The 16,146-nt window shown below is 39.8% G+C and overlaps 1 protein-coding gene across 7 annotated transcripts in view; it reads right to left on the bottom strand.

Moving 5' to 3' along the window:
- Window positions 1-602: 602 nt before the first annotated feature.
- Window positions 603-16,146, bottom strand: part of CTNND2 (catenin delta 2) — a 632,047-nt gene continuing 616,503 nt past the window's right edge. For all 7 annotated transcript variants that reach the window (XM_075212716.1, XM_075212719.1, XM_075212718.1 and 4 more), the window contains one exon: window positions 603-1,866. In XM_075212716.1, coding sequence (XP_075068817.1) covers window positions 1,606-1,866 — 261 coding nt within the window. In that variant the 3' untranslated portion in view covers window positions 603-1,605. The remainder of the gene's footprint in view (window positions 1,867-16,146) is intronic.

The raw sequence follows: 16,146 nt of genomic DNA on the forward strand, positions 1-16,146 counted from the left end.
GAAATGTTGAAAAAACGCACAGCAGTGTAACACAGGTTAAACGCAAGTAAAAATGCAAATATGTACAATCTAATTTAGTACAATAATTTTTATTTTCACAGCCTTTACATGCACTTAAATTGTGTTGAAAATCTATATTATACATAAAATTTTAATGCCAGTGTGTACATAGCCTTAGGTTAGGTTTTAGAATAAATCTCTGTGCAATTTGACATTATCAGAAGAAATATTCCTAATTTACAGTACTTCATAAATAAAACTTAATACAAGTTATAATACAATAATAATGTATGCTTCACATACTCACAGCTCTAAGGCACATGGTAGTAGAATACAACAAAGATCACAGAAATCAATGTTAATAATTAAATGATTCTTCCTGTTTGTTTGATTGATGCATGGTACATAGAAAGGTGACATACCATTTAGCATTATTATAAACATGAATCACATGTCTATGTTATGCTATAGAAGTAAATAAAAAGTAGAAAATGTCAAAGATTAAATGCAGTCACACAAAATTAGAAACATCCACACACATGCAGACATATCTTTGATACATTGTAGCTTTTTGTTTTGGAAATAGACATGTTTGGCAAGTATGGATGACAGATCAATTGTAATTTATTTTCTTTTAACACTGTATCATCATAAAGAAAACTGGTAAAAATGAAAAAAAATCTATTTCAAATATCTACATGTAAAATTTTAGGCAGTGAAAAAGCACTTTGTTGACAAAGAGTGTAGAATGATGATGTTATCTGTCAGAAATTACTGAATGCTTTGTTTAGTTGCCACAAACAAATTCACATATCAGACCATACAATACTGCTAAATAGTATTTTAGTCTTTTTGTTGTTTTACCTTGTCATAACTTACTGGGGCAAAGGAAAACAAAATATATTGAAATCCTTGCATCCTTTCATAATTTTGAAGAACTGAAGCAATATCTAGAACCACTGATGAAGAAACACTGTGGCATTGGTGTAATATACACAATGCACTCTTCTTTATCCGTAATGTACATCAAATACTTTACAACAAAGCATTAACAAAAAGCAAGAAACATCTTGCTGTACAGAGGAAACCTCAAATGCAACTTGAAGCCTAGATTCACAATGAGGATAGTAAACAAAATGTGAAGAACTGTTCCCCATAGATTATGTAAACTTCACTCTTGTGCTTAATGTACCACCTCCACACACATCCAATGTCACTTTCTGCCACCACCCTCTAAATATATTCACCATATTCATTATATACCATGTTATGCATCTGCATACCTAGAGGTCAGTTACTAAAGCACCAGTGAAAGATTAATGCAGCGTACTGCTGTTATATAACATTGCTGCCATGCTTTATTAAATACCCCTGCTTCACACTTTTTGAAGCTAACCTCCTGCTAATAATGTTAACTTATCTCTTATGGCAATTACAACCTTCTATAAAGTATTAGTTTCCATTACAAGAGCCTCCTAAAACACCATAATCAATTTTTCACAATGAGAGTTAGGGCCTTTCTAAGGAACAGGCTTAACAAATTAAAACTGCAAGGAAAAATGTCTTATGTTATGCATGCACATGCACAGATTCTGAATCTGCGTCTCAAACCCAGGAGTCTGGAGAGGCCGGATAGTGGCTTGTTTCATAGTTCAGTTCACTATAGGGGCGAGCTGCAGAATAAAAGTCGACATAGTTTCCAGTTGACTTTAATCCCAGATGCATATTGTACTCGGTTGCTGGAGGACGGTGGTGAACCTGATCCTCAAAGAAGGAGTCATCAAAATTTCTTGTTGAATTCTGAAAAGGTTGGTAGGTTTCATAGTCTTTTCTACTAGATTCTTGGGGAACGGGCTGTGTAGAGATCTATTTAGGAAAAATTGGAACAAGGTGGAATACAAAGGTTTATTAAATACAATAATATACATGGAATTTCCAAATAAAAATACAAATAAGCGCAATTATTTTCAGTAACATATAGAGAACAAACAAAACATGCTACTAATTGGCTATTTAAACAAAGCACACAAACAGTGTACAAAGATGGGAATAACTAGGTAATGGACACTGACTACATTGCAAGTAAGGAGTTGAAAAGAGAGTAAGGAGAGTAAGAATAAAGAGAGTAAAGAGTAAGGAGTTGTAAAAGCAGCTCCAGATTTCTACTGAGATCATACAGTGCAGGGCTTCCAATGTCATGTTCTGCCCATGCTCAGTAGTTGGCATCATTTGGGAAATAGCAGAGTTGATAAATAGGAAAAAGTGACAAGTTTCAGTCAATTACTTTATGTAAGAATATGTAAGAATGTAGCAAAAATGAGGATATTACATATCTGGCAACCAATTTAGTACACTATTTGTACTGTATGATGTCAAATCATACAACATGGAAGAAAAAAAGAGAAATAATTTGCAAACTAAGTCACAAAACAGAAACATTTAAAATGGTTATTTTTTTTTCTTACACAGTACATCTACCAAATATGACAGAGATCTTCTCAACCTCCTCTCAGAGATGGTGTACTTAAACTGTCCATCTTCAATAGATGTCTAGCTTCAGGATTTCACATTATGCAACTTTTCTTACTGGTACTATCATTATTTTGTATGCTGAATGTATTCTCAGTATCTTTGCAAGTTAATATTATTTAACCTTAATATCTATATATATTGTGAGCTAATTGTATTGGGGTTACCGTCTTCTTGGGTAGACAACTGCACTTCAGACCCACCAGTCAATTGTTTTGGTTTGACTAACCACAGCTAGTTTTTATCCACCAGCGGGAAAACAAATAAAACAAAAACAAAAGACCTTGCCTGTCAGGTACTAACTCAACATATAGGATCTCCCTTTCTGAAGTGAGGGACCTAGTGTCCCACACACACATTCAAAACCAAAGTACTCAATGACTATACATTGTAGTCTCTCTCAGCAAGCATCCACCTGCTTCCCAGACTGTGAGAGTGTGAATGAGCTGCTTTGCAGACTGTTATCAGCACCTCATCAGGTGCAACTCCTGATTAGCCAGCACTGTCACATGTAATTTAGAAGACCCCGAAATGGGCCTTATGTATAAAGCCCATCCTTCTCTCTTTATACATAACTCCAGACCCTTACCAGCTTTTCATATAGCTGAAGACAACTTTGGGCAGCTCATTTCCACATACATATAATCTCCCTGGGGCTTTAGAGTACATAAGACAGACAGCCTGGAACACATATACCTGCCATCTGCCACTCTTCCAGTGCTTCTGTCACAACACCCATATAGGTGGGCTATCATTAAATTGCTCTGTTGGAAAGATTTGTACCTAAAATAGGAGTAATGCCACAAAGTGTTCTGTTTTAATATTATGAGCTTGTAGTGTACTGAACATGAAATGATTATCAATATTATGAATGAACCTTATTTGTTCTTAATCACCCCCACCATCACTACATTGGCCCAAAAAGATGCAGCACTGATCTAGTCAAACAACATGATTGAATGCCTTCATGGTATGGTTGGGATGTTCAGTCGTGTCATTCTAACCCCACCCACTCAACAGTAAACCTATATAAATGTGATGTGATAAACAACACAATTGCCAATGTTGCCATTACGCCATTTATCAAATTTGAATCTGTAATTAGTGAATGAGTCTGCTGCAAAGTGAAAGAGCGTTGCAAATAAGGAGAATCTGCAACGATAATATATAAATTAACTAAAATATGATTTAACGGGACAAACTCTAAGGCACTGTTTTTTATGTATTTTCATTATTTTACTTATGTGTTTTAAAAGCCATGAATTTATTCATTTGCATCAGTCAATCGATAATATTCCCTACCAAAACACACAAAAATGCATAGACATACCACGGCCAATTTTAGTGAAAATACCACTTCACCTATGTGAGCATACCACATAACACTTACATACTACATAGAAAAAAAAAACAGTCCCAATTCTGTTCTTCCACTGTGCTGACTTGCGTCTTCCAGGAACAAAGCGTTAATCAAGAACACAATGAGGCTACCTGCCAAGATTAGAGTTCCTTTATCCCACCACACTTGTTTTAACACCTTCCATAAGTTTATTTAACTTCCTCTGAATTCAGTAAGATGGAGGCAAATATGCCTACAGTGGTGCTGATATAGCAACAATCGATGAAAGTACCATTTCGGTGACTTTCTGTTTGAGCTCCTATTATGGACTAAAAGTTCAGCAGGTACCATACTTGTTAGCTGCCCTTAGAACAAGAAAAATTTGCTGACTAGGCTAAATGTGCTTTTATGGATGCCCTATTCCCTCATCATACCCTGTTACATTTACTGGATTTATGTTCAGTGCTTGATTCTGTTATCATTCTATATCCTTTCAAATTATCAAGGTGGTTGAATAGTTATCTTAGTTTCTCTAGTCTTCTATTCTACACACTTTGTTTGGAATACTTCATTAGATCAGTTGGCTTCAATTATCATCTTTTTGTAGAGTCTACTCTAAACTAATAAAAATAATTCAGAGATCCAGATGAATATTTCCAATTCATGTATGTTATGTGTACCTGGACGCTTGATTAAAATACATTTTAAAAATACAGAATTGGTAACCATTCAACCTATTTTATATTTTGCCCATGAATAATTTTTTATTAATCCCTATCTTTTTCTTATGAAATAGCAATCACCATTATTTATTTATATAATGCCAGCATATTATTTAGCACTTTACAATTAAGAACAAAACAATAATGTGTAATACAGACAGAGAGGTAAGAAGGCCCTGCTCGCAGACTTACAACCTATCGGACAATGGGAGCTTAAAAACATGAGGATAAGTGCTATGTATTGCATATTAGTTAAGCCAGATTGCAAAGGTACAAAGTGCTTAGTGGGCTAAAGAAACCGGGCACACAGCAAAGTTGACCAAAGAGTTGTTGTCTTGTGTGTAAAGGGTATTTGCCTGGATCACTTAGAAATAACGTATTCTATAAATTCATGTACGGTATATCATTGCAAATTTACTGATTTTTGTATTCGATTTCTGAGCCCGTATGCCATGTCGGAAAAAATTTCTTTTTGTAACTTTTGAAGAAAGGAAATCCCATGCTAATTAGACATTATCATCTGTGAGTGACCAACTCACTTCTTAGACTGAATACACAGCAGGGAGTCATTACATTTTATCCTGTGTATCCTGGCCTGTTAAAAAGATAAGGGACAATTTGAATAATGAAATAGTAAGTGATTTAGGAGCTGCTGGATTGATGTGCAGTTTTTTTTACGTTTAAATTACACTAAATCCAAGTTCACAGAATATATTACATCCTGATGCTAAACATTGAATGTAATATCTCAGAATTTGTGGTGGGTGCCAGCTAGAATCAGGGGCCTGGGTTACTCCCTGCCAATAGGTGTGTCATAAACAGTATATAAAGATGTATTTTGTATTTTAACTGTATTATACCATCTGAACTTCTAGAGATCATTAGCACCACTAACTAGTGTGTAACTGTCCCTATGAGGACCCCTTGAACTAATAAATATCACTACTTCAAGATCCTGCTTTGATGCCTACTTACCTGCTGTAATTCCTGTGACCTACAGCTCAGACCGCTCTAAGCCGTTATCCGGCTGTTCTCAGATTGGGACCCAGCATCTAATAACATTCTGCCTGCTACCCTGCAGCTCTGACCATTGTGAGAGGCCAGGGGGAACCATCCAGAGCAAACCTGATCTGAAGTAAGAAGTCAGGAGTACCAGCCCAGGTGCCCAGCAAGGGGGTTCACTAGCAGCAAGAGTTACAGAGAAGGAAGATGCCGGTGAAGGAACCCCTCCTATAGCGTTTAGAGAGGGCACATTTGGGATAAAGAAAGGGGACAGTGGCAAGGCAGGCCACAACAGGGTGGTAAAGAGGCCCAACCTGTCACAGGGTAGCAAAAGGGTAACCATAGCGAGCTATACAAATAAGACTGTCAATTTATATAGCTTTTAATAGGACCAAACCTCATGTGCACTCCCCCCTCAGCTACACAGCTCAGGTAAATGTTAGTAAATAATATAAAATCCAGAGAGTGGTAGTGGGGTGGTGGGGTCTGATTAACAAATAAATAGCAACTTTGCCATCCTTGTTATCCATCCATTATGGAAAAGAGGTCCATAAGACTCCTGTCCATCTTGACTAAAAAATGTAATGAATATATCATCACATCAACACCTCTATCATAAATCATCTTAATTAAACAAAATATACATATTCCATATCCCTAAGATGTTTTTTTCAAAAATTATCCAATAATCCAAGGGAAGATAGAAAAAGAATTCTTGAAAAAAACATGTTAAAAAACAACACTCACTAATGGGGGAGTCAACTGGACAAGTCAACTGTTCAGAAGTGAGGGAAATGGTTGTCTGGTCCAACATTCATACAGGAAGTCTGAGACTCTTTGTATGATTCATTTAGTGCTAGCAGCGCTAGTAATTTTGACTGGGGTAATTTCTAATTTTTAGGGGTCATTTCATTAAGAACCTTTGGGTGGAAAGAACACAGATGGACTATGTTGGATCAAGAATAGAAGACTAGATATATTAGTTATACAAATTTTTACTCAATATTTTTTAAAAGATGGGTCTCGTGTGTGTGCACTTTGTTGTAACACACATGGGTCTGACGGAATCCTTGTTCATTATGCAGGGACAACTGGGATAACAAAGTTAGCACTCCTGTGGTTCCAATTATTTACTACCTAGACTTCCACTGCCCAAGTCTGGAAGAAACATAGCTCAGCACTATTGTTTGCCTAGGGCTGGTATCTTCTAGGAGACAGAGGCAGACTGGCCCGGGGGCTGAGTAGAATATGCCTTCCAGGCTAGTCCTATACTAGATTGCCCGAGTATCTTTGCCCTCCTCCACTACCAATTACCTTTTTTTGGTGTTTGGTACATGGGAGGAAGCTGTGCAGAGACCCAGTGAAGTTATCTGGAGAGTCTCCGGCCGAGCACAAGTCTCCATTCCTTCAATTGGATGAGCTGCAGTATGAGCAGTTGTAGAGAGCAGCTCTCTGATGTCCTTCCCACGGTGGAAAAGAACAGTAAGAAATGGAGGATTAAATGTGTGGCAAAAACAAGCAGAGGTGAGGAGAGATTGCGTGTGTGGTGTGTGAGACAAGTAGAGGGTGAGAGGCTTAATTTGTGAAATGTTGGGGTGGCACAATGTGTGATAAGGGGAGGTTTATGGACATAATGTGTGCAATACATGGTTGGTGGGTCGCAATGTGTGACAGGGAGATGGCTGGGCGACACAATGTGTGAATAGGGTAATATGTGTAGCATAATGTGTGACAAGTGGAAAGTTTGGGGGGGTCATGGCTTGCACATCAAGATGCGCTCTATATTGTATATCATTTACTAGACTGCTCTCTGTATTGTATATAGGTAATTAACATGAGCTTTGCATTGTATAGAGATTACTAGAATGCTGTCTGTATTGAGTAAAAGTTAATAGAAAGCTCTCTGTATTGTAAAGTAATTGCTAGACTGCTCTCAAGTACTGCATAGTGATCACTAGAATACCCCATGTATTGTATAGCATTCACTAGAATGCTCTCTGTGTTATATTCTGGAAACTGGAATGTTATCTGTATTATATAGCAGTCACTAGAATGCTTTATGTATTGTATAGCAGTCACTATAATGCTCTGTGTGTTGTATAGCACTAACTAGAATGCTTTCTATATTATTTAGAGATCACTAGATTGTGCTCTATATTACATATTGAACACTAAACAGCTCTATGTATTGTAGATTGGTCATTAAGTTGCTCTTTGTAGAAAGCCCCCTAAAAGTGGGGCTTTTCTGCCTTAATTGGGAAAGTTGCAGTATCTGCAGAAATATTTTGTCGATAAAAGCTTTAGAAAAAAAATCTCAATTCAAACTAGCTAATGCCATCAGTATAAACATTTACATTTATACATAGAGATCATATGACTGTGAACCAGATCTAAAAAGGTTAACTGGCACAATTATAGAACCAGAGGTTGTCAGCACACATGCTGCACTCCTGGCTTCTTGTCAGGACATTCATGTATATATACAGCGCAGACTGTAATTGATTAACTCACCTACATTGATGTCATGCTCTATCTTTCCTTGGACTACATTTTTTTTACAAAAATGTCATTCAAACAAATAAGGGTAAGAGCTGGCCTTGCTCAATATAAATTTTGACTTACTATTATTTTTATTTGAAATGTGCTCTGCAGCACCAGGTTTATGAATACGTAACCTATTTCCCAAGGTACATAAATATAAATTATAATATTTGAAAATAAACATGACCCCAGAGTCTCTTTTAGTTGATCTGCAATTTTTAATTCATTAGTATGTTTTTTTGTTTTAATATTTTGCTACCTTTCTTCTCTTCATTAGGGCGACAATATTTTTTAATGAATCCAATAAAATAGATACGTTTTTATTTAAGAAAACATACACCCTTCCATTTATCCTCGAGTGCCCCATTAAGACACCTACCTTTCTCTGTTTTGCCCTAATTTCAAATAATATACAAAATAGTCAAGTAAAAATATTTCTATTCATGTATTTGTGTTGTGTTAATCTTAGTGATTGCTGAAGTAGTTGCTGATGGCATAGGGAATATATTGCAGTTAGTGACCAATAATATACTAATATATGAAATGTCTGTGTGATATCAGTGACCTAATTATTCATGTTATTTATCATATGAATTTATAAATGATGCAATCAGAAAATCATTGTAACCTATCTTAAGAGCCCCATTTTACTTAGTTTTATTTTAGCTTCGGCCTTAACCTCAACTCTGCATTTGACAAAGTTTCAATTAATTTATTTTTTGACAAGCCATAAGTGTAGTAAAAAATAACAGCATTATTTCAAATCAATTTATTTAAACTAAAGGATTTCACATATGTAAGCCACTACATCAGGCCTGTCCAACCTGCGGCCCTCCAGATGTTGTGAAACTACAAGTTTCAGCATGCCCTTCCAGCTACCAACTGGTTGTTTACCGACAAAGCATATTTTTCTTCTATACTAATACTCTAGTATGCATTCGGAGTCCTCATGTCGTCTTTTTCTGTGTCCTGGTAGTCAGTACCGTTAAACTGACTACCACTGTTTAGGGGAAATATTGTGGAATCCAGCAGTACCAAAAAACCCACCTGGTGACATTTAAGAACATTACAACACTATATAGTACACATATGCAATAGGCAAACAGCAAATATTTGTGACAGTACTTTAGAATAGAAACCATAAACATTATTTTAATGAAAAGAGGCTCTAAATTGGTGGTAGGCTGGTCCTAGGCACACTTTTAGTTTGCAGAGGCATCACTGAAGACCAAAAGTGTGGACCTTTAAGTGCCCTAGGCAGTAAAGAATGTGGCAGTGATTTACTAACTATGAATAAAACTATTTTACATGTCACTTGCATTTCCCTAACAGGGGCTGTAAGGATCATTTGCAGCGTGCAAAAATGCAGACCTGCACTGCTTTTTTATTTGTGCAAGTGTGTCTATTAAAATGCTCTTATAAAAGTGCTCTACATTAAAATGCTCTTATAAAAGTTTTGCAGGTTTGCTATTCCACCTGAAAAAATGTTTGGTGGACTAACGGTGACACTATACTACCACTCCCTTCAATAATTTAATGTTCTACATTTTACATGCTTTTTTAAACTCTTACAGAGGGCAAAAATACTACACTGCTGTGGATGTAACATTAGCTAGAACTACTTTCAATGGGACTATCTTTCCTCCATCTAGGCACAATTTATATGAGAAAAACGTTATTATGCACTCATAATGAATGACAAAGAACATTCATATTGTTAAATGTGACACTTGAAAATGCAACCAATGCTCTCCTCCTTCATCACACTGCTCCCCCTGCTTCATCATTGCTCCTCTCCATAATCATCCCTTCATCACACTGCTTCCCTTCCTTCGTCACACTGCTTCCCTTCCTTCATCACACTGATGCCCCTCCTTTGCCACACTGCTGCCACTTCTTTGTCTTCGCCACACTGCTGCCCCTCCTTCATTTTTCCTTCATCATTGCTCATGTCCAGCATCGCCCCTCCATCACACTGCTTCCCTTCCTTCGTCACACTGTTTTCCCTCCTTCGCCACAATGCTGCCACTCCTTTGTTACACTGCTGCCTCTCCTTCGTCAACACCACACCATGCCCCTCCTTCATCATCAACACGTGCCCCTCCTTCATCATCCCCACACTGCTGCCCCTTCGTTATCTCCACACCATGCACCCTTCATTATCCCTTTTTACGCTTACTTTCCTTTTCTTCGGACAACGGCTTCTCTTTAAGTGGCTCCTCACTGACAGCGTCGGGACGTGATAATTAGGGATGTGCACCGGCGACTTTTGAGGTCTCGTGTTTTGTGTTTTGGATCCGGATTTTCGTTATTTTTGAGGTTCGGATTTGTCTCGCAAAACACTTGACGAAAGGTCTCGGTTCGGATTTAAGGTATTGGATTCGGATTTTTTTTGAAAAAAACATAAAAAGTTTAAAAATCAAGTTTTTGGGCTTATTTTCACTCCTAGGCTATTATTAACCTCAATAACATTCAATAACAAGCATTTCCACTAATTTACAGTGTATTGTGAACACCTCACAATATAGTTATTAGTCCAAAACGTTGCAACAAGGTATCTTTCTGGACTGCGTAGAGGAGTGGGTCACCACAATATATATTAAAAACCCTGAACTTTTATGATTCGCACCAATAATTGTACCTGGACTGCGTAGAGGAGTGGGTCACCACAATATCTTAAAAACCCTGAACTTTTATGATTCGCACCAATAATTGTACCTGGACTGCGTAGAGGAGTGGGTCACCACAATATCTTAAAAACCCTGAACTTTTATGATTCGCACCAATAATTGTACCTGGACTGCGTAGAGGAGTGGGTCACCACAATATCTTAAAAACCCTGAACTTTTATGATTCGCACCAATAATTGTACCTGGACTGCGTAGAGGAGTGGGTCACCACAATATCTTAAAAACCCTGAACTTTTATGATTCGCACCAATAATTGTACCTGGACTGCGTAGAGGAGTGGGTCACCACAATATCTATTAAAAACCCTGAACTTTTATGATTCGCACCAATAAATGTACCTGGACTACGTAGAGGAGTGGGTCACCACAATATATATTAAAAACCCTGAACTTTTATGAATCGCACCAATAAATGTACCTGGACTGCGTAGAGGAGTGGGTCACCACAATATATATTAAAAACCCTGAACTTTTATGATTCGCACCAATAAATGTACCTGGACTGCGTAGAGGAGTGGGTCACCACAATATATATTAAAAACCCTGAACTTTTATGATTCGCACCAATAAATGTACCTGGACTGCGTAGAGGAGTGGGTCACCACAATATATATTAAAAACCCTGAACTTTTATGATTCGCACCAATAAATGTACCTGGACTGCGTAGAGGAGTGGGTCACCACAATATATATTAAAAACCCTGAACTTTTATGATTCGCACCAATAAATGTATCTGGACTGCGTAGAGGAGTGGGTCACCACAATATATATTAAAAACCCTGAACTTTTATGATTCGCACCAATAAATGTACCTGGACTGCGTAGAGGAGTGGGTCACCACAATATATATTAAAAACCCTGAACTTTTATGATTCGCACCAATAAATGTATCTGGACTGCGTAGAGGAGTGGGTCACCACAATATCTATTAAAAACCCTGAACTTTTATGATTCGCACCAATAAATGTACCTGGACTGCGTAGAGGAGTGGGTCACCACAATATATATTAAAAACCCTGAACTTTTATGATTCGCACCAATAAATGTATCTGGACTGCGTAGAGGAGTGGGTCACCACAATATATATTAAAAACCCTGAACTTTTATGATTCGCACCAATAAATGTACCTGGACTGCGTAGAGGAGTGGGTCACCACAATATATATTAAAAACCCTGAACTTTTATGATTCGCACCAATAAATGTATCTGGACTGCGTAGAGGAGTGGGTCACCACAATATCTATTAAAAACCCTGAACTTTTATGATTCGCACCAATAAATGTACCTGGACTGCGTAGAGGAGTGGGTCACCACAATATATATTAAAAACCCTGAACTTTTAGGATTCGCACCAATAAATGTACCTGGACTGCGTAGAGGAGTGGGTCACCACAATATATATTAAAAACCCTGAACTTTTATGATTCGCACCAATAAATGTATCTGGACTGCGTAGAGGAGTGGGCACTGGGCACCACAATAAAATATATAAAAAACCTTCAACAGATCTGCATTACACTACACATACGGCTGCTCCTCCATCCTCTCCATCATATACATGTTGGAGTTTTAGCGTGTGACAACCTCTTGTTTTTGATAATGTCAGTGCATTTGGAATATTTTTCAATTTGCCCCACACCACTGAATGTACTTTATCTATGATACGCAATACGCATCTATCTATCTTGACTGCGTAGTGTGGTGGCCCCGGTACACAATTTGGTACCGAGGCCACAATATAATTTAAAAACCCTCCACGTGTCGGAATTCCACCAAACAAGTATCTGGACTGCATAGTGGGGTGGCCCCGGTACCCAATTTGATACCGGGGCCACAATACCTCCTCCAAACATGCTCCAGACAATTCGTCATTGACAGACCCCAGACAGACAGGGTCGTAGTGTTATTGTTTGACTTTGTAAACCCAAAAAAATGTCCCTGTTGCACATAGTCGTGCAATGAAGACTGACTTTTTCATTTAAAGGCACGATCTTTAAAGTGTAGTGTTTGTAAGTCTAAGTCATATTATACTTTTGGTAAAATTGGTTTTTTTTGTTCCTCTTTATGGTAATTAATTAGTAATAGAATTAAAGTAGGAAATAGAATTAAATAGAATTAAAGTAGGAAATAGAGTGGTATAGAGTTGTAGTGTGGTATAGATAGAGTGGTCCACACAATATAATAATAAAACCCTCAACTGGTCTGAATTCCACCAAACAAGTATCTTGACTGCGTAGTGTGGTGGCCCCGGTACACAATTTGGTACCGAGGCCACAATATAATTTAAAAACCCTCCACGTGTCGGAATTCCACCAAACAAGTATCTGGACTGCATAGTGGGGTGGCCCCGGTACCCAATTTGATACCGGGGCCACAATACCTCCTCCAAACATGCTCCAGACAATTCGTCATTGACAGACCCCAGACAGACAGGGTCGTAGTGTTATTGTTTGACTTTGTAAACCCAAAAAAATGTCCCTGTTGCACTTGCACATAGTCGTGCAATGAAGACTGACTTTTTCATTTAAAGGCACGATCTTTAAAGTGTCAGAAAGAGAGAGAAGACACAGGAGAGGAGAGTTGTAGCTGGGGACCTGGGGTGGAAGCTCCCAGGCTCCCCCAGCATTGCCTGGAAGTCTGAGCGTGGTGACTGAGCCAGGGCAAGGAATGTGTGCCCTGGATGAGGGGGAGAACTCCATGCCACTATAGTGAACCCAAGAGAGAGGGGGACACTGCACATGGAAGAGGCCCTGGAGTGAGGGCTGCTACAAGAGGCATGGTAGCTGTAGTGTCAGATCCTGAGGCTGAGAGTACACAGAGTGACGTGTCAGAGCACAGGAGACATTATCCCCGCAGAGGAGGGATGAGCTGCAGTTGAGAGGTCTGTTGTTGAAATAGGACATGCACACTTTAACAAACCAATCATTTCAGCAACAGGGCCTACCAAACAACTTTGACTGAAATGATTGGTTTGTTTGGGCCCCCACACCAAAAAAGCTATTCATCTCTCCCTGTACAGACTAAACAGGCTCTACTGAGGCAAGATGTCGTCCTCATCCTCAACCTCTGATTCCTCTCCCCCTACAGTGTGTACTTCCTCCTCATCACACATTATCAATTCGTCCCCGCTGGACTCCACAACCACAGGTCCCTCTGTAGTATCTGGAGGGCAGTGCTGTACTTCATTGAGGAATTGATTATTCATTTTTATAAACATCATTTTTTCAACGTTGTGAGGAAGCAACCTCCTTCGCCGCTCACTGACCAGGTTCCCCGCTGCACTAAAAACTCTTTCCGAGTACACACTGGAGGGGGGACAACTCAGGTAAAATAGAGCCAGTTTGTACAGGGGCTTCCAAACTGCCTTTTTTTCCTGCCAGTAACAATATGGACTGTCTGACATGTCTACTTGGATGGTGTCAGCAAAGTAATCATCCACAATTTTTTCTATTGTCACAGCATCCAATGCAGCGAGAGTAGACATGTCTGCAATGGTTGGCAGGTCCTTCAGTCCGGACCAGATGTTATCAGCATCCCCGCCAGTGCCTCTTTTGGGAAAACTGAGCTTTTTCCTCGCAGCCATAGATGTGGAAGAAAATGAGGGTGGAGCTGTTGGCATGTCACGGTCCTCTTCAGAGGACAATCTCCTGACCAGCAGGTCTTTGCACCGCTGTAGATTTGTGTCCGCCGGAAACAGAGACACAACATACGCTTTAAACCGAGGATCGAGCACGGTGGCCAGAATGTATTCCTCTGACTTTAAAAGAGTGACCACCCTCGGATCCTGGCAAAGCGTACGAAGGGCTACATCCACAAGAGCTACATGCTTGCTGTAATCGCAATGGCTTACCAGCTCTTCCCTCACTTTCTCCAGCTGCTTCTGCAACAGCCTGATCAGGGGAATGACCTGACTCAAGCTGGCAGTGTCGGAACTGACTTCTCGTGTGGCAAGTTCAAATGGCTGCAGAACCTTGCACAACACGGAAATCAGTCTCCACTGCGCTTGACTCAGGCGCATCCCCACTCCTTTGCCTATGTCGTAGGTGGCTGTGTAGGCCTGAATGGCCTTTTGCTGCTCCTCCATCCTCTGCAGCATATAGAGGGTGGAGTTCCAGCGCGTCACAACCTCTTGTTTGAGGTGATGGCAGGGCAGGTTCAAGCTTTTTTGATGTGCCTCTAGTCTGCGGTAGGCACTGGCTGAATGCCGAAAGTGTCCAGCAATTTTGCGGGCCACCGCAAGCATCTCCTGCACACCCCTGTCACTCTTGAGGTAATGCTGCACCACCAAATTAATGGTGTGGGCAAAACATGGGACGTGCTGGAAATTGCCCATATTTAATGCCCGCACAATGTTACTGGCATTGTCTGACACCACAAATCCCCATGAGAGTCTAAGTGGGGTAAGCCACTGGGAGATAATTTCCCTCATTTTCTCTAATATGTTGTCAGCGTTGTGCCTCTTATTAAAGCCTGTAATGCACAATGTTGCCTGCCTTTGCATGAGCAGCCATTTTGTAGATGCTGCTACTGATGCAGCTGTTGCTGTTGCTGCGGAAGGGGATGCATCTACCCAGTGGGCTGTCACAGTCATATAGTCCTTCGTTTGCCCAGAACCACTTGTCCACATGTCCGTGGTTAAGTGGACAGTGGGTACAACCGCATTTTTAAGAGCACTGAGGACACTTGATCGTACTTCTCTGTACATTTTTGGTATCGCCTGCCTAGTGAAGTGGAATCTCGAGGGGATTTGGTACCGGGGACACAATACCTCCATCAACCCTCTAAATCCCACTCCACTGATGGCGGACACCGGGCGCACGTCTAACACCAACATTGCAGTTACAGCCGCAGTTATACGCTTTGCAATAGGGTGACTACTATCGTATTTGGTGGTCATGGCAAACGACTGTTGGACGGTCAATTGTTTGGTGAAAGACTTAGCGGTCTTACGACTTCCCCTCTGGGAAGATGACCGACTAACAGCAGCAACAGCAGCAGTGGCAGTAGTAGGCGTACCGCTGCAGGATTCCTCGGATGAATCCCGTATTGAGGAGGACTCAGTCTGGCTGCTGACTTGGGCTGCAGGACTGAATCTGATGGAGATTGTGGAGGAAGTTGACGAGGAGGGTGTTGCTGGTGTGTATCCAACTGGACCACGGGATTTAGGTGTCCCTGTACCGATGAGGGTCCTAGCCCCAGTTCCTGAACTAACCACTGAACTATGAAGGTTATTCAGGTGACGTATAAGGGAGGATGTTCCTAGGTGGGCAAGATCCTTACCCCTGCTTATTTGAGCTTTACATAAGCTACATATTGCCATAC

The sequence above is a fragment of the Mixophyes fleayi genome, chromosome 5 (assembly GCF_038048845.1).
Source record: "Mixophyes fleayi isolate aMixFle1 chromosome 5, aMixFle1.hap1, whole genome shotgun sequence".
Lineage (NCBI taxonomy): Eukaryota > Metazoa > Chordata > Amphibia > Anura > Limnodynastidae > Mixophyes > Mixophyes fleayi.